The sequence below is a fragment of the Muscardinus avellanarius genome (assembly GCF_963383645.1).
Source record: "Muscardinus avellanarius genome assembly, chromosome: X".
NCBI classification, from domain to species: domain Eukaryota; kingdom Metazoa; phylum Chordata; class Mammalia; order Rodentia; family Gliridae; genus Muscardinus; species Muscardinus avellanarius.
The window spans coordinates 71805247-71830173 of record NC_137792.1 but is presented as its reverse complement, the minus strand read 5'-3'; the positions used below and the strand labels follow the sequence as shown (position 1 = coordinate 71830173).

The window sequence follows — 24927 nt, the reverse complement described above, 5'->3', positions numbered from 1 at the left end:
AGTAGAGTGAAGGTAGACAAATATCCTGAAAGACAAAACCATCTATTATCATAATAGAAGCAAAAACATCTTAACATAATTCTTTTACAAACAGAATAGGTATACTGAGTGTTATCCAAGAAATTTTTCTTTAAAATGGCACACGAGAGGACATTTAGGTTAGGTTTGTAGCATTATGGGCTTTGCACAGGCAAAAGTAACACAGGAGCTAAAGCCATTAATGACTGGGATGGTAGTGATCACAACTTGAAGATGCTGAGGCTGGCCTTGAACCTGTGATCCTCCTATCTGAGCCTTCCAATTACCGATATTACAGGCCTACATCATCATCTGACTGTAACAGAACTCCTGCAAACTAAGTGAAGTTCTCTAATAATTAGAAGAGTATAGGTTTCCCTTTAAGCCATACACTATTAGTAGTATGTGAATGCCTTCAAAACACATCATCCTCCTTTAAAATCCAAGAAAATTTGCCTGTAAAACACACAAATGCAATAGTTTTTCTTACATTCATTTAAAAATGAAATAGCGGGCAAATGTGCATATTAAACAAGATAATACAACTGCAGTGTCTGAACATTAAAAAAAAACAAAAAAACTATCACATTTTATACAGTTCAATAGATAATAAATAACAATAGATTATACTCAGACTTCTTAAATATCTCAGGAATTTCCTTTTGGAAAAATTAACAAAACCTATGGCACCTCACACTTACTAGCAGGCACACTGTTTAGAGCTCAAACAGCTTCTTAAAAGCAGAATGCACAATAACATTGACTTTTTCAGCTCCTAAAAGCTTCCTCATAGATATTAAACTGCCCTTACTAGAAGGCAGCATGAACAAGACCTAGATTCTGACTCTGGCAGCAACACAATAGCCCAAACACCAATTACCACGTGACAAAATAAATCCAATGACAAGAAGGAATCAGAAAAAAAAGCAGCAACTGAAATAGTATGTGGCAACCACACATATAAAGCCTCCTTTTTCACGCTATCTTATCATATACATCCCTTACAGTACGACAGTGTACCCAAGGCACCTAAGGCCTCATAGTACCACCAGAGACACTGACAGCTCCACGGATGCTTGCTTTTGTACACAGTGGTTTGTGTGTAAACACATTATTCATTCATTTGTAGATGCTCCACACATCTGGTCAAGGCAGGAATTTCTTCTCCTTGATAACACCACCTAGAAATATTAATAATATTTTATATATTCCTTAGGGCAACAGGTTTGGGGGAAGAATTATCAACTGTGGTAGCAATGTCATAAGAACTTGGGTGACTAATGCAGGCGTTCTGTAAGTTCATTTTCATTCTCAATGCTAAAATTATTTCTCACATCATACACTCCAACAGCAAAGAAGCAATGAGGGCAGTGATGGAAGCAACTATGCATTTCTTTCCCTCTGTGAGAAATGGCAAGTAAGCAGCTCAAACAGGAAAGGGAAACAAAACAGCGTGCTTTAAGCTGATGTGGAAAAATAAAAACAAATTAATATAATAAAAAATAATTTGTGTATCACTATAAAATAATGAGATTAGAAACTATGTTGTCAAACAGAGAACAAAAAAATCTCTCAAGCAAGAGAATTTCTGATCAACTCTATCACATCAATGCTGGGGAAAAGAACCATTATAGAAAATACGTATCAGTGCCTTCCTTAAACATACTGATTCAAAAATAAATGCTCTTTGAGGTGCTAAGGGAAAAAATATCCTGTATGTGATCAAAAAGGAGTATTTGAGATTTAGTCACTAAATGCAAAATGAGATCAGCAAAAACAGATGTAAGGTCATTATGCTTCAAATTGAACTTTAGAAGGAAGAGATGCCCCCAAATGACAGTATCCAAATGGTTGGAATCTGTCTAACTTTAATCCTCATTAGGGATCAAAGTTCTCTGCATTCCTCACTGAATGTTTTATGTGGGAAACAACAGTTAAAATACTGAATCAGAAATGTTTAAGTCACTTGGGTGAGAGATCATCCATCAAGATGAGCGGAGAACATGAATTGGAGCATGCTACTGGAGACTGCAGAAGCGCTGCCTGTAGCCAGTGAGTCTGAGGATAAGCCACTGCTGTTACTACTGCCATCCAAAATATCTGAACTGAGGACAAAGTAAAAAGAATTATAAGCAAATGCATCTATCAGGGTAAACATAACATGCAACGACCCGGTTTCAAGGACTCACGCAGAGGTAGAGCATTGGTAAATAATTTAAAAAAAGCATAAAAGCAACAGCAATGAACTATATCATGTACAATACTGAGATGTCTGTGAAATTATAAAGTCCGAGAAACCCAACTCTGATTCTCAAGATCCTCTATTATTTGAGTACCCCTGGACGCACCAGACTAACACAAATAAGCATTTCTCTTGATACGCCCTGGTATTTTTGAGGGAGTTCCCTGACCTTCTGCTTGAGGGGTTTCTATCCTCCTATGTCTCTTTTTACCTTCTCATCAGGCTTGGATTGAGAGGAATTAAGTTACTGAGTTGCCCATTCTCAGGCTGGTTGAGTGCCATACACATATTGCTTCATAGTTCCTCTACTCTAAAACAAAGTCTTTCAATTGCCTTAGAGTTGACTGTGTAACCATTCCCAGAGGCCTTCAATTCAATGTTTTTCTGATTTCCCTTTTTGATTCTGAAAATTGATTTTTTATTCCTTTTCATTGGTACATTAGAGTCATGCATCTTAATGGGGTAAAAGAAGATTATTTCATATCCTTTTCATGTTTTTTTATTTTATTTTTTTTGGTACTAGGAGTTGAACCCAGGGGCATTCTACCTCCGAACTACCCTCAGCCCTTTTTATTTATTTATTGTATTTTGAAACAGGATTTTGCTAAGTTGTTGAGGCTGGCTTCTAACCTGATTTTCCTGTCTCAGGAAAATCTCCCAAGTCCTGGGATTACAGGCATATACCACTGCACCCAGCTTCACTTTATGATTCCTTACCCTGTTTTCTTCTGTTACTTCCAAACCCCAAAGGTCTCCCTACTACCTAATTTTTCATCAGGTGTAGCAGCACATGCCTATGATCCCGGGATTTGATGGCTGTAACAGAAGAATCACAGGTTCAAGGCCAACCTCAGCAACTTAGTGAGGCTCTGTTTCCAAATAAAAAGTAAAAATGAGCTAGGGGTGTAGCTCATAGGTAGAATACCCCTGAATTCAATCCCTAGTAGCACACAAAGAAGATTCCTTTTCTTTGATTCCTCAGTTACTCACTAGTTACACTTTTAAAATGAATGTTCAATATCCTCATGTCCATTGGAATATCAAAAGACCTTTCTATTTATAGCCTTTGGAACATATGTAATTTTTTCTCCTGTAGCTTTTTGCCTAGACTAATATTAAAATGAATTTACTTTCTTAAAGCACATATTGGCTGGGCAGCCGAAGGGCATGCTGTATGCTACTTGGCAGCATGCTTTGGCACCATGCAGATAATCTGAATTTAAATAAAGAATTCCTTATTCCAACCACGAAACTTATGGTGAGTTCTGGGTTAAAAGATTCTATTTGTAATAAGACTTGCTTGCTTGGGTAAATCCTATATTCATTCAAAACACAAATATGACCCAAGCAGTGAAATTTATCTTCTAACACTGTTGATTACCTTAAGAGAAACTAATAGACAAGTTACCAAGAAAATTAAGAAAAATAAATCTGAACATTTTATTTCATAATGTCTTCTCTTCTGTTACATATAAATGTATATAACTTTGTTCACAAACAGAAATCACATGCTTATTTTAATCACCATTGCAATTTAGATTTAGTGTAAAGCTTTAATTAAATATTTTTACTAAAATTAAATCCAGTTTCTGTTTCAATGAATCCAGTGACTATATTTCACAAATCACCCACTGTTATTATGTCCACACAAAGCAAGGCAAATTTTTAATCCACAGGAAGATCACTGTACAAAAGTAATTCTCACAGTGATCACTGTTAAATCTTACACTAGGGAATCTAAAAACAGCAAAGTGTGTTCCAATTTGAGTTTCTTTCTCCTTTTTCTTGCTTAAGCTCTGATGGAAGTGCTAATGAGCCTTACTTCCACTAATGGCCAAACGCCAGACAATCACAGAAAAGCAAAGGTAGATAATTTACACTGTATATATAAGTACCTGAATCAAAAGTAAACTAACTAATTCCAGCCACTGAATATACATATTAATGCAATGTTGGAACCATACAATTGAATGTACCATGACAGTATTGCTCTCTGTCTAGAAAGACCAAGGGTGACAGTACAAGCAAGTCATTTAAAATATCTCAAGGATAAAATAACAAAACTAAGATATCCTGTGTGATTCATATTATCACTCCATCTGGTTGAGTCATTCTGTACCTTGTCCAGTCAAAACGCTGCTTCTATCAGATTAATGCCAAGCAAATAAATGCACTAGAAACTAGTCACAGCCCTACCATTCCTAATGCAGATTTTGGTATAAGCTAAGACTACAGGGCATACTCCTACCCCACAGTATGAGTTTAATGGATACCTATGTCTTTCTGAATCTATCTTGCTTTAGAATTAGGCCCATCATTATCTTTCCAAATAACTTCTAAGATTTGTTAAGATCACATATCTATTTACCTTGGGGACAGGGATATAAAAATATCATCACAAATATCTAATCATATAAATACCTCTAAAGTATATGTACACATGTCTATGAATTTATTAAATAAATCACGATCAAGCCGGGCATGGTGGGGCCCGCTTGTAATCTCTGCGCTTGGGAGGCAGAGACGGGAGGATCGCGCAGGTTCGAAGCCAGCCGTGCTGTCTTAAGAGACCCTGTTTCCAAATAAAAAAGTATAAAAATAGGTACTGGGAGTGTAGCCTGGAGGTAGAAGGGTTTCCAGGAACCCCAGGACCACCAAACACAAAACAAACAAAACAAACAAATAAACAAAAAAGAGACCCTGTTTCTAAATTTAAAAAAGTATAAAATAGGTCTGGGAGTGTAGCACGGAGGTAGAAGGGTTTCCAGGAACTCCAGTACTACCAAAAAAAAAAAATCATGATCAAAACTTACTTTTGTACCTGCCATATATTCATGATACTTTTTTGTCATAATACATATATCATTAAAAATGTAATGGTACATACCTGTAATTTTGGTATTTGGGAGGCTGAGACAGGAGGATTGCAGGATGAAAACAACCCCAACAACTTAGTAAAACCCTTAACAATCTAGCAAGACCTTGTTTCAAAATAAAAAATGAAGTAGGGGTGGGATTAAAATAAATCACACCCGTGGGTTCAATCCCCACCACCATAAAACAATTATGTTAGAATCACTAAGACAAATATAATGTATGTTAAGGTAAACTATCACATTAACACTGGTGCACTGGGTGAGAAAATTCATGGAGGACTTTTTATGTAGGAGAATTAGATTCAATTAAGCTTCACTGCAGGGCCAGCAGCCCTGAAAATATTTTTATTTGATATAACATGCTACAGATACATAAAATTCTACTCCCAGTAAAATAAGGAGCTGAATAAGAACTTCCAGAATGCAAAAATGAAATCAAAGCACCATGCAAAGGTATAGTTCTGAGTTATACCCAAACATTTGATGTTAAGAATAAAGGCAAAAATGACATAACTCCTGCTTTACAGTTCACAATGTTCCCCAGATTTAGTTGTCAACAACTTCAGAATTTTGATTTAGTAATATAATGTAGAAAGTATGCTTAATTAGGTATAAACTCCATGTGGGTATACATGCAAATTTCAAACTTAATTTATACTTAAAATATGTCAGATATTTTTTTTTAACTGGGGATTGAACCCAGAGGCATTCTACCTTCAAGCTATGCCCCCAGCCTGATTTTATTTGGAAACATGATCTCGCTAGGTTTCTGAGATCCTTGCTACAATTCTGAGGCTGTTCTTGAACCTGGGATTCTCCTCAGTCTCCTAAGTACTGGGATTACAAGTGTGAGTCACCACAGCCAGCTAAAAAGTCAGATTTTAAGTATTACAATCTAATTCATAAACTCTAAAGATTCAAAATCTATCTTTCCCTTTTCTTTGTGGGGGGTGTCAGAGAAAATAAACTATAATAATTTAACAGTGAGATAATTACTAATGACCTGATCCTTTATCTGCTCTCTAAAAGGTACTATACAATTGTTTTAGTTTCATTATCAAGTAGATTGCCATCATTAGCAATAGAAACCAGGACACAGCTGGTGCCTATCTCTGTCCCCATTTCTAAGAATATAGATGTCTGATTCTCATCGATGACTGAATTTAATAGAAGAAAAGTCTCTGCAAAAGCAGGACCTAAGTTCTACATAAAAAGGGTAACTCATTTAATATTTCTTCATTGTAGACATATGTGTCAGTATCATTAATATAAAGTATCTCAAAAGTCTTAACACAATCTGAAGCTTTCATAATTTCAGGAGTATAGATACTATGAACTGATTAAAAACTACTTGAAGGTTTAATTTGTAGCCAGGCATGGTGGTGCATGCCTATAATCCTACCACTTAGGAAGCTGATAGGAGAATCACAGGTACAAGGACAGCCTCAGGAACTTAGTGAGACTCTCAGCAACCTAGAAAGACCCAGTTTCAAAATACAAAACAAAAAGAGCTGGGGGTATAGCCCAGAGGTAGAATGCCACTGGGTTCAATCCCCAGTAAAGGAAGGAAGGAATTTGTGCTGGATGTGGTGGCGCATGTCTTTAATTACAATACGTGTGATGATGAAACAGAAAAAAAAAAAAAAAACCACAGCCTCAACAGCACAGTAATACTTTCAGCAACCTAGTGAGACTCTGTTTCAATTTGTGAGATGAAACCTTGCTGTGTTGTCCAGGTTGGTCTGCTATTTGTGGGCTCGAGCTATTATTCTGCCTCAGCTTCCTGAGTATCTGGGTCTTAGAAATATAAACCACCACATAAGGTTAGTACTTCAATATCTTCGATACTTACTTTTTGTGAATTTTGAGAAATAAATTTCTTCATCACAGGGTACTTGGGCCATATGTTGTTAGCACTCCGTGAATAGTTGTAAATAAGGCAAATCTCTCCTGCATGAGGCAATAACCTTTGTGTTTAAAGCCAAAGTTTCCTTCATTATTGATGTTAATGTTCCTAGAACTCTCACCATCACTCACAAGTCTACTCATGGGCATGGGAGTAGTAAGAACAGAAAATGACATCTTACAATAGGCACACCATAGTTGGCTGAGGCTGTGCTGATTAGAGGAATAAATGCCTGGACCAGAAGCGAGGATGCTTGATAAATACCACACCTTCTCTTTCCTTTCTTCCTTATTTATATGAACCTATTTTATAACATCTGGCAGCCAGCCTAAGATGATATAAGAATAAATCTCTTTACTCTCTATTTGTGTGTGTATGTACAGTGCTGGGGATTGGATCCAGGATCTTGCACATATTAAGCATGTACTTTACGAATGAGCTACATCCTTGACACTGTATGACTTTAGCTTGGTAAAATGTTATCTTCTTTAACCTGACTTGGTCACTTGGTTAGTAACTGGGTAAGCAAACCTATTCAGAGTCATGTGCTTAAAGACATACTTTAACATAAAAGTGATATGTAGTTTGCACTTAGTATAGTTTCATCTGCTAGTCTTGACAAGCTTACAATAGTGCCAGACTTCTATAATCCCAGTACCTAGGAGGCTGAGATAGGAGGATCATAGGTTTGAGGCCAGGCTCAGAAACTTAGCCAGAACCTTAGCGACTTTGTGATGTCCTGTTTAAAAAAAAACCAAATAGATAGCTAAGCATGGTGGCAGATGCTTGTAATCCCAGTGCTTGGGAGGCTGAGACAGGAGGATCGCACAGGTTCAAAGCCTGCCTCAACTACTTAGTGAGGCTCTCAGCAACTTAGTGAGACCCCGTTTCCAAATAAAGTAGGTCTGGGAGTATAGCCCAGAGGTAGAAAAGTCCCTGGGTTCCACCCCCAGTACCACAAAAAACACAAGTAGATGAATAAATAGATACGTAGATAGATAGATGAATGAATAGCTGGAGTTGTAGCTTGAAAGTAGAATGCCCCTGAATTGAATCCCTAGTACAAAAAAAATCATAACAGTACCAATAAACCAGTCTAGTAAGCAGAAATAATCTGTGATTTATTGGTCTACTAGAAGTCCAGGTTATCTTATACAAAAAGATGAAGAATAAGTGAAAGGAGAATTAATCCTTATTCCTTATACGTGGCTTATATACTTCTTCTATTTGGAAGGCATCGTTCTATTTTTATGGGAAACTGGGGATTGAATTCAGGAGAATTCTTGCTCTGAGCTACACTCCAGCCCTTTTTATTTTTTGTTTTGAAACAGGGTTTCATTAGGTTGCTGAGTCTCACTACTTTGCTGGGGCTTTTCTCCAATCTGTTATCCTCCTGTCTCAGACTCTTAGGTCCTAGAATTATAGGTATGTATCACTGCCAGGCTCAGTACCATCCTATTTTTAAAGTGAGTGGCTTCTTAAATTTTTTTAAAATTTTCAGTTATAAAGTTCAAGGAACAAAAATATTCTCAAAGTAATTACACAGTTATGTCTAAATTATGAGCACCCAGTGAGCTGACTGGAAAACACTAAAAGATTTCAAAATGTTATCTAATTAATTCTATCTCTCATCCCACATTTATGTCCATATGCAAGTACAGGAGTAGGAAAAGAAGTTAACTTTCTCACAAAAACAATAAAAGCCCTTAAGTTACAGACCTAAACTAGAGCAAGACTACCATTATTGTGACTGGACCATAAGAATTAGGAAGTGTCTTTGATGTATAATCACATCATAAATTGCATCAATAATAGTATAAAAAAGAATGAGGAAGTATTATAAAGTACAATGATAGCACTGTGATAGAAAACTCCAAATTTTTCAAAAAGGTTTTATCATAACAGATTATGCTATTTAGAGAATAGTATGCTTGAGAGAATGCTGATATCCTCTGCTAGGTTGAAAAGATATAATATAAAATACAAACACAGCAGCTACAGTAAATGTACACTAACTACAGCTACTCAATGATTCTTACACGAGCTAGTTGTGCACGTTCTACCACAACATCCCAGCTACTGGGAAAGGCTGACCTAACAGAAGCTAAGAATTAAAATGAAGTATTCATAGCTTTCAAATGATGTGGGATATTCAGAAGTATCTATACCTCCTTTGAGATTGCCCCTTTAGGGAAATCTCAGTAAAACTAGAATGGAAGTATAAAGACGAAGAAGGCTGAGGTTGATTAATGGAGGAGCTACATCTGAATGTGTAAAAGTACGAATATAGCATGGTTAACCTGGACACTCATTGTTGGGAGGGGGAAGGGAATGGGGGAGGGAGAGGGCACCAAGCACTCTCCCTTTTCAATATGTTCCACTTATAAATAAAAGAAAAAAGTTAAAACAATTTTAAAAAAGAGATTGCCCCTTTACAAGCAGATATAAAAATTTAAATAGATTTTAAAAGGTGCCAACATACTTTCAACACGGTTCCTTTTAAAATGGATCATACCTAATATACTTTTGATTTTATCTCTTTTTTTTTTTTACCATGAACTGAGATCAGACAGTTGTGTAGTATCCGCAGAGAGCACATTGGTTGTGCCTTGGAAGAGTCTCTTGGGCTGGCTTTCTGTCTCCATCTCACCTAAAATGGAAAGAGATTATATGACTGGAAAACAACTGTATAAATAAAGGACTGGTGCTAAAGTTGCGTGATATTTATTTATTTATTTACTTATTTGGCGGTACTGGCTTTCCTGGAAGCCTCTCTATCTTCGGGCTACACTCCCAGACCTATTTTATATTTTTTATTTGGAAAGAGGGTCTCTTAAGCCAGCGAGGCTGGCTCCGAACCTGCGCGATCCTCCTGTCTCCACCTTCCAAGCTCGGGGATTACAAGCAAGCACCACAACGCCCAGCTCTGTGATCTTTATTTAATAAACGTTCAGAATATTTCTTTGAGCCATTACTTAAAAGCTATTTTCCCATGTTTTCTTGTTTTGTACTGTGGTACTGGGGACTGAATCCAGGGCCACTCTGCCCCTGAGCTACACCGCCAGCCCTAGTTTTAGTTTTATTTTGAAATGTGGTCTCAAAAAGTTTCTGAGACTGGCTGTGAACCTTTCATCCTCCCATCTTAGCCTCCTCAGTACTGAGGATCATAGGTGTGTGCCACCACCATGCCTGGCTCTCATGTGCTTTAATAAAAATGTATTTTTATTGGTGCATTGCAGTTATACATCTTAATGGAGTACAAGATGGTAGAGGGGGATGGTAGGGAAAATTCTATGTGCTTTTAATATAGAAATATTCTTCCACATAAGCTCAACCAAAAAGTTATCAGCCTTAAAAGAGCTTCTCATTCATTAGATGTAGCATATTATGTAGTAAATATGTACACACACATACAGAGTCATTTTCTTTTATACAAGAGTAAACACTGATTACATCAGGCAAAACAAATCTAACTAAAAGTAGAAAAAGTATTCCCAAATAGCTAAAGCTCACAATGAGTATTTTATGCTAGAAGGGTAGCAACTATTATTTATTTTATCCCTTAATATAGGAACATTTCTTGAGATGACATCAAATGGCTTAAAAAAGTGTTCTCTGGTAAAGTGTATAAGAAAAGGCTGCTTAAGACTATTTCCTAAAGATGAAGATTAAAAATATATGTTTGAAACCATGCCTGCAATTAAAAGCAAGTCTTATTCAACTTAGAAATTTGGTATTGTACTGGTTAACTAAATCCTGTAGATTTTCTCAGAACTGATAATAATGAAACCTGGGATCAAAAGGAATAATGATAAACATTTGCCACCAAATAATGAGGATTATCTAACAGGTCTAAGAAGAAGCCCCTTCTCAAAAAAGCTGTGCTTTTATTTAAAATACATGCCATTCCTAGGTCTTGAAGTTCTTATCTGACCTTGAAAATGGAATGTTAAAGACATTTTAATTCATGGGTCTATCCTATTCCAGTAGGAAATTAGTAACTTTAAACCTAAAACAGTATAAGATTCTTTTGACATAAAAAGATAAAATGAGAAGAAATGCAAGATTCATTTTTCCATATAATAAATTAATACATATTATCTTTCTTCTGGAGCTGTTCTGAAAATTGCTGAAATTCAGAAAAAGTTATATTTTATATGCTATTTTTTCCATACTTTAACAGAGAGCTTTAAAAAACATGCTGGGACTCAACTCCACCTCACTAGCGAAAGACTTCACAGCTCTTTTTAGCAAAGAACCCCTCCATCTGCTGGTGTATTTTGGAACAGCTTTGAAACTAACATCCACACTAATTCTGTTAACATTTTAAGTTTATAACACTAATACTAGCTTTATTTTCAAGTGTTATTTCTACTTAATTACACTGAGAATATTCCCAGGATGGTAAAGAATTTCTTGCAAGATTAAAGAAAAAGATTGTTTACAAAATAAAACTTATTCATGAAAGCAATCTGGAATGACATTTTAAGTCATTTTTAAGAAAATCATTCTATCAGATAAAATACCCACAACTGTTTAAAGAAAAATACATTTCATCACCATTTCAGGATCTTTAATGTTGTCTTATAGTATTTTCTGATTCTGTGTGTGATTCCATAACTGATAAGATTTCCTCACAACTACAAATATCTGTTTCTCTAATATTAAACAGATTGATTTGTTTATTGGCCCTAAAGGCAATCTGCACAAAGAAACCACTTATTGAAGTGCTTTTTAAAAGTCTTTTATTAAAACTCTTATTTAAAATGACATGTTTGCAATCATATCTGGTCATATCCTTGGGAATAACTGATCCCATATTAAATTACTTTGCCTTTTTATGAAAAAAAATGCCACCAGGTATCATATAAGCATTGAAAATTAGCATTGATTGAGACAACTTTAGCTGCTTTGTGATGGAAAATAGGGTAATTAACAGAGTACACTATTATATAAAAATGCTATAAACTTGAATATATAGCAATTCTTGCTTTGTCAAGGTGTAATTTGGTGATGGGAATGTGAATCTTATATTTGCGCATTTACAAATATATTTACTGTGATATAATATTTCTGAGCATAATTATGCATCTCTTCTACATTTGGATCACCGAGAGGCAATATTTTGGAATACATATTGATAATATGAATACATGAATGTGATTCATATACAAAGGGTAAGGAAATACAGTATCAAATAGCTAATTTACAAAATTAAAATCAGTAGAGCAAACATTGGGAATACTTCATGTTTCTTCAGAGAAAAAGGAGAGCAATACTATGAGCGCATTTCAGAATGGAATTCTAGTTTTTAAATTCATGTGTGGGTAAGTTAAATACCATAAATATGATGTATCTTTTTTTATCTCCAGCTTAGTCGAGGCACACTTGACAAAATTGTATACATTTAAGGTATGCAACATGATAATTTGATAAAAAGCATCTATTGTGAAATTATCACAATCAAGTAAGTTAAAACATCTGTCACCTCACCTACTTATGTTTTGTGCATATATGTGATGTGAATATTTAAGATCTATTCTCTCAGTAGGTTCCAAATATATAACACAGTATTTTCAATCACAATTGCCATGTTGTTACATACCTTTTCTTTTAAGAGGACCAAGAACACTGGGCCTAATACACTTGACTGGACTCTGACTCCTCCTGCTTTGATAGATAAACAAACAGATTAATGTAAATTTCTTCTAAGATGCAAGGTAAATAAAACTACAGTCCATCAAATAAATAAAAATAGCAGTCATATGGACAAAAACGAAAAGTGCTTGTGTAATTAGGCTAAATAAATAAAATGCTAAAGCATGATTTGATCTAACAAAAGGCAATATGGAATAACATTTTAAGCCATTTAAAAAATCATTCGATAAGGCAAAATACAACAGTTTAATGAAAAATATACTTTATTAAAAGGTTATTTTGATTTTTTTTCAGACTGGGGAATTGAACCTAGGGGCATTCTACCTCCAAGCTACATGCCCAGCCCCATTTTTATCCCTTATTTAGAAACAGGGTCTCACTAAGTTGCAGAGGGTATCAACTCAATAGCTGAGGCTGGCTTCAAACCTGTGATCCTACGGTCTCAGCCTCCCAAGTACTGGAATTATGAGCATGTGCCATAACACCTGGCTGGTTATTTAGATTGACTGATCTATAATCTTTGGTGTGTGGTACTAAGGATTGAATCTAGGGCCTCATACATGCTAGGCATATACTCTACCACTGAACTATATCCTCAGGTTTGTTTTTATGTACTGGGAGTGGAACCCAGAGGCATTCTATCTGAGCTACACTCTCCAGCCCCATTTTATTCTTTTGTTTTGAAACAGGGTCTCGCTAAGTTGTGGAGGATCACATTAAGTTGCTGAATATGGCCACAAACCTGCAATCCTTCTATCTCAGCCTCTCAAGTACTGGGATTACAAGTGTGTGCCACTACGCCCAGCTCCCTAGATCCTTTTAAAATTTTATTTGTAGACAGGATCTTGCTAAGTTGTCCAGGCTAGCTTCAAACTTGTGATTCCCTTACTTCAGGCTCCCAAGGAGCCGCGATGACAGCTATGTGACATTACTGATCTATAATCTTAATTTCTTTTCCTTAAAAAGGGTGGTGTGAATCTGCATGTGGTGGCGTACGCTTGTAATCCTAGTACTTGGGAGCCAGAGACAAGAGGATAACAGGTTTGAAGCCAGCCTCAGCTACTTAGTGAGGCCCTCTGCAACTAGGTGAGACCCTGTTTCCAAATAAGAAATAAAATTAGGCTGGTGGTGTATCTCAGAAGTAGAATGCCCTTGGTTTCAATCTCCAGTGCCACAAAAAAAAAAAAAAGGGTGGTGTATGCCATAGTGTGAGTGTCCCCTCTGAATATAAATTAGCTCTAAGTCTCAAAAAATAGAATCTGGTAAAATGTAAGTATTCACAGTGAAATCCTTCAAAATTGTTGTACACTTAAAAATTTCCATAAAAATGTTGAAGAAAAAGTTAATTTAAGGGACCAATAAAATGAGTACTTCGACCATGTTTGCAATTTAAGTTTACTTACCTTGAAAACCGTCTTGGGTTAGGAACTGGACTTGGTGGCAACCCACTGCTACTCACAAACATTTGAAAGGAAGGTGAAAAGCACTGCTAGAAAAATATATTTAGTATAAATATTTTTGTGCTTCAGCTTTCAAAAGGTTCTTTTGAAAATGATAGAAACAAGTTCCTCAGAATTGCTTAGCTGTCTACATGTTATTATATAGATGTAACTTCCAAATTACTATCACAGATATTTACCACTTTTTCATGAAGTCATCAGGTTATTTATTTATTGGTGCTGAGGACTGGACCCAGAGCATTCTACCTTCAAGTAAAACTCCCAAACCTTTTTATTTTGAAACAGGGTATCACAATGCTATGAGTCTGGCTAAGTTGCCAAGGCTGGCCTCAAACCTGTGATCCTCCTTTCTCTGCCTCTCTAGTACTGGAAATACATATGTGTGGCACCACACCCAGCTTCATTATACTTTTAAAGTAAAATGATTTGCATATATATGTTTTAGAGAATAAACAGCTCTGTGTGTAAAACCCAATTAATACCTACCTTTCCAAAGCCTCTGGTGGGTGAAGGTGCTGGAGAAACTGGAGTGAAGTCAATTCTCTTAGGAGAATATAATTTCTCTGACTTGTCAAAATCACTATCACTCTGTAAATATAAAGTGTTATTTCCTCATAAAATTTCAGCACATCAGAGCTCTTATTTACTACCATAACACATCTATATTTTAAGAGGAGAAATGTATGGACTATAATAGTCTTCTGGAAAAGCAGAGACTAAAAACAAGAATCAACCACCATATGACCCAGCTCTACCATTTCTCAGGAGTTTTACAAAAGAATTAAAGTTTTTTAACATGCTATATTGATACATGAATACCTATGTTTATAGCAGTAGAGTTCATAATGGTCAAAATATGAACCAACCTAGGTATCCTTCAACAAAGAATGGATAACAAAATTGTGGTATATAAACACGAATGAAATTTTCTCAGCCATAAAAAACAAACTATGCCATTTGCAGGAAAATGTATGGAACTAAAAAAATATGCAAAATGAGATCAACTAGTCTCAGAACATGAAGGGTCATGTATTTTCTCTCATATGTGGAAGCCAGGGAGAAAATAGAAAACGAAAGGGACTTCACTTAAATGAAGAGAGAGAAAACAGTAGAATAGTGGAAGGGAATTGGGGGAGAAAGGTGAGGAGGGGAAAAACACGAAGAGAACAGTTGAATTAGTATGATATCTATATATGAGGGTATCACTACCAATCTCATTAGTATGTATGAGGAGGAAGGAGGAAGGCAGGGTTGGAAGTGGAGGGAAAAACATCAAATGCAGTGTGCATACATGTTTGTATGAATTTGAATCTCATTATAATGTATAATTACAATGTACCAAAAGCATAAAAATAAAAAGTAAAAACAGGAATCAACTTAGAAGCAGAAAGGGGAGAAGCACATGGAAAAATTTAAAAAGCCCATGAATTGCATAAATATTTCAAGACAACTTATTCTTAGAAAAATCCTTGGTTTCAAACGTTGGTAAAAGATTATTCTTCCAAACCAACAAATCTATCAAGTAAGTTTTATCTACTTTAGTATCTTAACAAAGTTAGTAGAGTCACTAAATTTACAACTCGAAAAATAAATAAATAAATATTTCTAGAAAAAATTCAAGTGAACATAGAAAAACTTTACCAGGCTCAAGCTCTCATCCCATGATTGGCTTATCTGCATTGTTGTTTGCACTTCCCTAAAACAAACAAAATGAAAGACCATCAGTATTTACCAACAAGACATATATGAGGCTAGGCCCTGTTCTTTCCAAGCACTAACCTTTCATGTGCAGTTTCTCTATTCATCATATCCAGGCCTTCTTCCTACAAGGACAAATATATGTGCTAAAAATATAATTTTAAATCATATAGTTCTCTACTCCAAATAAAATTATAGACTTCTCTACCTCATTTGACATAATCACAGGTAACAGAACTAACATTCTAAGTATATAGACCATGCATGTCACATCTATATTTTATCTGTAAACTCAGAAGACTTTTAATGTCTCCAACATCCAGAGTTGTATCCTGACTCATTTTTAATATCTAAATCTTCAACATCAAAATAAAGTTGTAAAATGCCAAAAATTTCAGATCTAAGCTAGTAAGTACAATTTATCCTTTTGATTTGATGCAGCCTGCTACTAGGAATACAATAAATATCCATTACCCCATTTATCTAAAATAAGGACATGAGAAGGGAAAGAAAATACATTAGTGTTAACTTTTATTACCAATGCACACATGGAGGGAGACATGCTAACAAGCCCAATATAATATTCTATCTATGATTAATGTTCTTGAAAATACTTTAAGTTTGCAATAAATATATTTTGCTTCCATGATCTAAATCATGGAAGTTGATATCATTACCAATCTTTTTTTTTTTTTTTGTGGTACTGGGGGTAGGTCCCAGAGGCTTTCTACCTCCGGGCTATACTCCCAGACCTTTTTTATATTTTATTTGGAAACAGGGTCTCACTAAGTTGCTGAAAGCCTCACTAAGTAGCTGAAAGCCTCACTAAGTAGCTGAAGCTGGCTTTGAACACATGCGCTCCTCCTGTCTCAGCCTCCCAAGCGTGGGGATTACAAGTGTGCGCCACCACACCCGGATACCAATCTTAATAGTTAAAAAAAATCAATGTGGGAAGTCAAGGTGTCTCATTAAAATAACTGTCATATTTCCTTAGGTCATCCTTTACCATTTTATTTTTATTTTTGTAGTACTGGGGGTTGAACCCAGGGTCATTCTACCCCCAAGGTCTTGCTAAATTGCTGAGGCTGGCCTTGAACCTGTGATCCTCCTGTCTCAGTTTCCAAAGTGCTTGGATAGCAGGCATGCAACATCATGCCAAACAGGACATTTTTTTGTTAATAATGCAAAACTAAAATGATTTGGGGGACAAATTACATTCCTTCAAAATAATCACAATCTGTTCACAAAATGTTATATGAACAGATTGTAGAGGATTTTAGTAGACATAATGTGAACAGCTACTATTTATTTTCTAAGAAATGAAAATGAACTTGTAATATTTTAAAATCAAATAAAATAATTATCCTATTGAAGAGGTCCTAAGCTACTAAAATCATTTTAATATGAATGCATTAAGCAGTATAAAATGTCTTTTTAGGCAAAAGCTAATTCAGGTAAATTTTTCAAAATTATCCACTGAAACATGATTTTACCTCAAAAGATATCACTTCATTACCGAATCCTTTCTCTTACTTTTCTTTCATAGGTTTTCCAAAGAAAAAGAAATTTAAGAGTAAAATTGAGCCAGACGTGGTAGCACACGCTTGTGATCTCAGCCTTTGGGAGGCTGAGACAGGAGGATCATGGTTCGCAGACAGCCTCAGCTACTACTTAGTGAGGCTCTTTGCAACTCAGTGAGACCCTGTTTCAAAATAAAGAATAAAAAATAGGGATAGGGGTGTAGCTTGAAGGTAAAATACCACAGAGTTCCATTCCCAGTATCGCAATAAAAAAAGTAAAATTCTTTTAAGAAGTTCTTTAATATTGCTTTACTGGTGAACTCCTAATAAGGTCATTTGAAAAAATTCTTAGCTACCAGGCAAGGAGATAAGACAAGGGGACTCTAACAGGATAATATGGAAGAGGAGCACATATGTGTCAGAGAACCAAAGAAATTCAAAAGACAGTGAAATAATCAAGAAAGCAAAGTGAGGGTGGCTATGAACTTACTGTGGGGAAAAACAGAAATTTAGATGCTGCATCTATATAATATCTTAATTTTAGAAAAAACTAGAAAGTGACCCAGAAACAGGGAAAGAAAATAGCAAAGCTGTGTCTAGAACCTGAAACAAGAGTAATGTATCAGCCAGAAGAAAAAAAAAAGCCAGAGCTGCAAAGAAGGTCTGGCTAATTGTGTGAAATAAAGCAAAGAGCTCAGGTGGGATAAGATGAGCCCCCTGACATTCATAATTAAGTGGGAAATGGTGATATTTTCAAGGACAGTTTTTTAATGGAATTATGGTAAAACCAGTGAGGTTACAAATTGGCAATCCAGGAGACAAGGAATTAGAGGCAGCTGAATGTTGATTATGCTTTGAAAAAGCTTGGCGAAAGGAAGAAAAGGGATGGAGAAACTGATGAAAAAGGAAATAACTTCTTTTCCCCATATTAGATGTGTGATTCAGGAAAAAGAGGTGGGAGGGAAAGGGACAGAGAGGAAAAGACTGGGGGCACAAGACTGGGGAGATAACAGCCAAGCAAAGTGACAGGAGAGTCAGAAAATGTATGAACCATCAGGGAGAAGCACCAAATGTGAAGGCAAAGGCATGTTTAGGAGAAGAAAGACAACATTTGCACAAGATAGGTGTCTGCCTTGTCTGTGACATGAGAAGGGTCATCAGCTGGAAGTGAAAAGTGGTGAGACAGGGAGCTGGCAGTTCAAATAAAAGACATAGAATGTGGCTTTGGAAAACAGCCTGGAGCCAGTGACACCTTGAACCCCACACGAATTCATCTCTCCCCACCAAACTACCAATCCTATCATTTCTCTACTCCTAATCAAGGCAACACCATTCACCTAGTCACAAAGAAACACAATTTCAGTTACTTGGGATCTTCCTTCTTCCTGCCCGTTTCTCTAGTCAGGTGGCAAATCGTGAAAGTCCTACTTTAGCCTGTCTCTTTCACCATCCTCTCTCCTTGCCATTTCATTTCCTAACATTTTATTCTTTGCAGGTTACTATGGGACACAGATGAGTGCATTAAGATTTAGAATACAGTGATATAATGTATACAGTATAATTAATATCATGATAGTTGTGGAAGTTGTGCAAAGGAGATATGAGAATGAAACTGGCTTATGAAGGACCAGAAAGGAGGATGGAGGTGAAGGGTAGTGTAAGGGTAAACCGACAGTGGTGAGTCCCCACAGCTACTTCAGAAATGAGTTACTTTAGAGCAGCCAGAGAAAGGGGTTTATGTCAGGGAGTAGTGAGAGATGAGCCTAAAACAGGGTTGATAAGAATCATCGCATCTTACAAAAAGGTAAGTGAAGTGTAGAGAGGCAAACTCATTTTCCCTTCTTTGCTATGCTACCCTTATCAGAAGCACAGCTGTGTAACACATCAAGACATTTCTCATATACCCAGCAAAAATAAGTAGTTATATTCTCTGATATCCTCAGGGAAGTAGATGAAGCGAATAAAACCTCTAGATAGCTAACATTCCCCCCTCTAAGTATTTTTAGCCACTTCGGCTGGAAATCTTTCTAAATGTGATATATTTTCCCCTTCTGCAAACAGATTATACCAGAGTGACACTGAAAGATCTCTAATCCCAGCTCTGCCACTTACTATTATGTGATTCTAGGCAAGTCACTTAATGTCATCTGAGTCTTAGGTGCTGCTGCCTTTAATCTTTTAAAGAATCTTTTTTTCTGCCTATTTCTTAGGGATTGTTATGAGAATTAAATGTGTGAAAGTGCATTGTAACATGTAACATACAAGTATAGGTATTGCTGAAATTTAAGAAAAGATTAATGATCTGGGGACCATTATATGGCTCTATATCAGTGAAACCCCCCGGGGACTATCAATAGGCTCCCAGCCCTTATGTGAAGCCACAACCTAAGTTTTTTTTTTAAAAAAAAACTTCTGTTTTTCAGTTTGTCTGCTCCCTTGCAAGCAGCTATTACCTTTAATAGTACCTCTTCTGATTTGCTGCTTTTCATACACTACTTGGTTAGAGGCTTATTATAATGGTGTATGTATTATAGATGATTCAGAGGTCAGACAGGACATCCTATAAATAAACTAATGAACTTTTTCCACAGACTGAAAATCTAGTTCAGCCATTTAGAGATATGTGTGCTTCCATCTCAAATGTCTTCTAGTACATCAAAGTATCTGGATGACTGAGCTCCATATATGAAGTGCTACTATATAAAAACCGACTCATAATTTCTCCTAACTGACTCATCTAATAAGGTGATCTCCAACAGCTCTCACTATAGAGAACAATGACATTGATAACTCTTCTGAGAATATAAACATTTCAAAAAAACTCTTAACTTTGGAAAACTAGTATTATCCAACAGATGAGTGTCAAAAGCATAAAAAAAGACACTGTTCTTGGCGACAATTAGAAGTTAATCCTGACTGAATTACAACTGTGAGGCAAGTAGTATAACAACAAAACGTTTTTTAAAAATACAAAAATACATATATATGTATATACATTTGTAAAGTCTTCTTTCTATATATACTAAAGCTGAATGGTTACAGCAAAAATAGTAAACATCACAAATAAATAAATCTTCCCTGAAAACTGGGCACAGCATGTAAATTCTAGAAAAAAACTACATTTAGAAGTATTTCCTTCAAGATACTTACTTCGATACTTACCAAACTGTGACGGCTCATAATTGTTGTACTATTCCGCCGAGTTCTAAATGTGTATGGCTGAAAAACCTGTGAATGGTCACTGAAAAGTAAAAATAAAATAATGAATGTCTTCAAAAGGAAGAGATTTTCATGTACATTGGCATCAGTTCTGTAGTTAACAAAATCTTCAATGGCTCATTTCCTACAGAAAAAGCAACTCCTCACCGTCCTCTTGGCAGAGCTGCCAGACTGATGTGTTGCAGATAACAGGTTTGCAGAGATAACTGATCTCCTGAGTGGTTGGGGGACAGCTCGAGAGGTTTGGGGCGGAGCTCTGGACTGGTTCATTCTTGCTGCTTCTGGTCAAAGCTACAGCCCCAAGGCAGCCCCCCTCAGATGTGATCAGCTCATCTGTTTATCCAGAGGACTACCTTTTTACTGATTAGGAGTAGGGAGCCCTGTTGTATGAGAGAAGAGAGAAGTGTGTGTTCTATCTCTAAATCCCATCTTGTTATGAGTGAATAAAAATACCTGAGATATTTCTTTGGCTCATGTGGCCCCTTCTGCCTCAAATGCTCTCCCTCCTACCACAATCTGTCAAAAATCCTTCCTCTCCTCACAACCACCTCAAATACCATGAACTTCTATGAAGACATGGTACAAACTCTTCTCATTCCCCCAAAGCTAATGGAATCATCTCCTCATTTGAACCCAGAGAACACACTAAAAGGAAACATGCTTTTTGAGACATCTGTGTTATTTTTTTTTTTTTGAGACAGGTTCTGGCTATACTGCCTAAGCTAGTTTCAAATTCCTGAGCTCAAGAGCGAAGCTCAAATGTTCCAGCTAAACATTTTTCTTTCTTTTTTGCAATACTGAGAATCAACCCTGAGCCTTGAGCATGCAACGCAAGTGTACTACCACTGAACTACAACTCCAATTTTTTATTTTATTTTAAAAAAGTGAAGCTGGGTACGGTGGCACACACTTGCAATCCCAGTACTTGGGAGGCTCAGACAGGAGGACCACAGGTTTGATTGAAATCAGCCTCAGCAACTTATTGAGGTCCTCTGCAACTTAGTGAGGCCCTGTTTCAAGGAATAAAATATCCCAAAGAATAAAATTGGCCTGAGGGTGTAGCTTGGAAGTAGACTGTCCCTGGTTTACATCTCCAGTACCACAAAAAATAAAATAAAATAAAGTGGTACCAGGTGTGTTAGCACACATTTATAATCTCAGTACATTGGAGGCTGAGACAGGAAGATTGAACACTGAAGATTCAGCATTTTAGTGTGGCCCTTGGCAACTTTATATGACCTTGTTTCAAAATATGTCCCTATAGGGGCATAGCTCAGAGGCGGAATGCCCCTGGTTTCAATTCCCCAGTACCCAAAACAAAAATGTGTTAGGAAGTCACAGTATCATACCTGTAATCCCAGCTACTCAGAAGGCCAAAGCAGAGCCAGGTGTGGTGGTGCACACTTGTAATCCCCACGCTTGGGAGGCTGAGACCAGAGGATCACGAAAGTTCGAAGCCAGCCTCAGCTGGCTTAAGAGACCCTGTTTCCAAATAAAATATAAAAAAGAGAAAAAGAGGTCTGGGATTGTAGCCTGGAGGTAGAAGGCCCCTGGGTTCCATCCCCAATACCACCAAAAAAAAAAAAAAAGAAGGCCAAGGCAGGATAGCAGATTTAAGGCCAGCCTGTGCTAATTAGTTAAGACCCCATCTCAAACAGATATAGTTCAGTGGTACTGTGCTTGCCTAGTTATGTATGAGGCTCTGGGTTCAATCTCCAGCACTGCTCTCCAGAAACTGTTCCTCAGCACTGAATTAAAAAAAAGTGTGGATATCTTAAACCTTTTTTTTTTTTTGTAGTACTAGGGATGGAACCCAGAGGCATTCTTCCTCCGAGCGACACCACCAGCCCTATTTTTTTATTCTTTAATTTGAAACAGGGTCTCACTGAGTTGCAAAGGACCTCACTAAGTAGCTGAGTCTGGCTTCGAACCTGTGCAATCCTCCTGTCTCAGCCTCCCAAATGCTGGGATTACAAGCATGTACCACCACACCTGGCTGGTCTTAAACCTCTTGATAGAGAGGTACTTCATTCATTTTTGTATAATACCCCTGAAGTGACTAGCTGAGTGCTGCAATTACGATAAGAGCTCAAGATTTTCAGAAGTAAACTGATCTGGGCTTCAGGGGACCACTGAGATTGCCTATTTCTACTCTCCCAATTTTTAAGAAAGAAAACAGAGACTCAGAAAGGTTAAATGATTCATTAATGAGCATAGCTAGTTAGTGAAAATTGGGACCAGGCCTGGTCTCCTTACCCCTTCTTCTATCACACCATGAAACCTTCCAATTATATACTTAAACTGTGATTCACAAAACCATGTTTTTTCCTACAATTGTGTAAATGCAGGTCAGTAGGATTGTCCAAGTACATACAATTGCTTGCTTACCAGATTTTATTTATTTTTTCAGTGGTACTGGGGGTGGAACCCAGGGGCCTTTCTACTTCAGGGCTATACTCCGAGACCTATTTTATACTTTATTTGGAAACAGGGTCAAAGTTGCTGAGAGCCTCACTAAGTAGCTGAGGCTGGCTTCAAACCCGTGTGATCCTCCTGTCTCAGCCTCCCAAGCGCTGGGATTACAAGCCTGTGCTACCACGCCCGGCTGCTTACCAGATTTTAAAAGACAACTGAAAAAGAAATCAGTTTATTTTTAAAGTAATAAAAAAGTCACTCCACCATTCCTTCAGTTTCAAGATTATATTTAATGAAAGGAAAGAGAAAACCTGTTCCCCCCACCCCTGCTTCCCAAATATGGATGTTATAATCAGCTCAGTAGACAAGAAATTACTTCTTTGCCTTCGCTGTACATGATTAATGTTTTAGACTAATTGTACTACCCTCTCCTTTTTTTGGACTAATACCATTTCTACAGGTTCTAATAAATTGGCTCTCTAAGATGAATTGTCTACTTATAAAAGTGAAACGCAAGAGGCCCAGGAGGCAAACCAATCTAACTTTCACATATCACAAAATTCTACTTCTGTATCTTATTCACATAAGAACACAAGACTCTGAAACTAAAATGAAAGGGTCAGTTCTTTCCATTTTCCACCTCAAACCTGTGCTTTCACTGACCTAAGTTACAGGCCACCTTTTATTTTTCAGTATTATGTATTCAAATGCATTTCAGGCAGTTTTAGAATCTGAAAACATTCTGACAAATCCAAATCATTTAATATGATGTGAATACACCATTTAACTGAGTTATTAGATAAACTGTGATTTATTAAAGCAAACCTGTTAATGCTAGGGTTCCTAAACTAAGCTTAGAAATAGCCGTTCGTAGAGACAGGTGTTAAATTTCAAGTCTAGTTCCAGGGGCTTCAGTCTGACATTCCCTGGTATAAATTAGCCAAGGCAAGAAAGCTGTCAGAAGATCCAGAAGCTTTCTGCAGTTCTCTTTAGAGTGAGACAACATGGCCCCACGACAGAGGGGAGGAGTATTACTGACATGGCCCAGAGCTGGAGGTCAAACTTTCACTCCACATGGGACCCAAGTCACTGTTAAGTAAACCAAGTCCCCAACCCCTCGGTTTGGAGAGCCCAAATGAGCTTTGTACTCGCACTTTTAGGGAAGGAAGACTGCTTACACAGCGTCAAGAAGCTCCTGAACTCCGTACTCCATCCTCCCCAATCTTGCTCACCTGAGCCCATGGATCAGGGGAGCACTGTTGGATCTCCTCAGGGTGCCACCATGAGATGTGTCAGGCTCAAAGTCCAGCTCCATTTTCTCCTGAGCCATGTCGGAGACTTGCAGGCAGGCACAGCGGGCAGTGCTCAGCTCCTGGTGCTTAGCTATGGGCTCCCAAGACTCACTGCAGGACTGAGCTGCTGGGGACTGGCAGCTGGGGGCGGGGGCTAAGGGGCGGAGGCTTGGGGGCGGGGGCTGGGGGCGGAGAAGTAGGAGAGGAAAAGGAGGGAAGGAGGATGCTGATGAGGAAGGGAGGATGTTAGTGAGAGAGGGAAGGAGGCTGGGAGGCTGTGTTGGTGGGTGACAAAATGAAGAAAGGTTGGAGGAAAAAAGAGGAGTGGAAGACAAGGATGGAGGAAGGAAGAAAAAAAGGAAGAAAGATGGAAAGAAACTAGATGGAAATGCAGAGCAGAGGATAAGAGGAGTAGAGCAAGGGTAAGAAAAGCACAGGAAAGAGAAAAAAAGGTCGAGGTGTGGGGAAGAAGAGAGAGGGAGGACAGAGGTAGAAGAGAAGGAGGGGAGGAAACTAGGCAGCGGCGGAACTCATGCTGATATTTCCCGCCGAGGGCCATCAGCGGGCCCCGGCTACATATGCAGCAGCTGCCCGGGTAGCGCTAGCACGGAGGACCTGACAGT

General features: G+C 37.3%; 1 protein-coding gene across 16 annotated transcripts; it reads right to left on the bottom strand.

Moving 5' to 3' along the window:
• Positions 1–1129: 1129 nt before the first annotated feature.
• PABIR2 (PABIR family member 2) lies at positions 1130–24342 on the bottom strand (the record flags this gene model as incomplete). Of its 16 annotated transcripts, none has more annotated exons than XM_080719490.1 (10): positions 1130–1199; positions 9596–9692; positions 12648–12712; positions 14104–14165; positions 14647–14748; positions 15802–15856; positions 15940–15983; positions 16282–16341; positions 20529–20619; positions 24245–24342. In XM_080719490.1, the coding sequence occupies 10 exons, from the start codon at positions 24340–24342 to the stop codon at positions 1130–1132; spliced, it is 744 nt and encodes a 247-aa protein (XP_080575616.1). The 16 variants fall into 16 exon arrangements, with proteins under 16 accessions (XP_080575616.1, XP_080575617.1, XP_080575618.1 ...); XM_080719491.1 differs by having other exon boundaries at positions 20541–20619; XM_080719492.1 differs by having other exon boundaries at positions 12648–12709; positions 20541–20619.
• Positions 24343–24927: the final 585 nt, after the last annotated feature.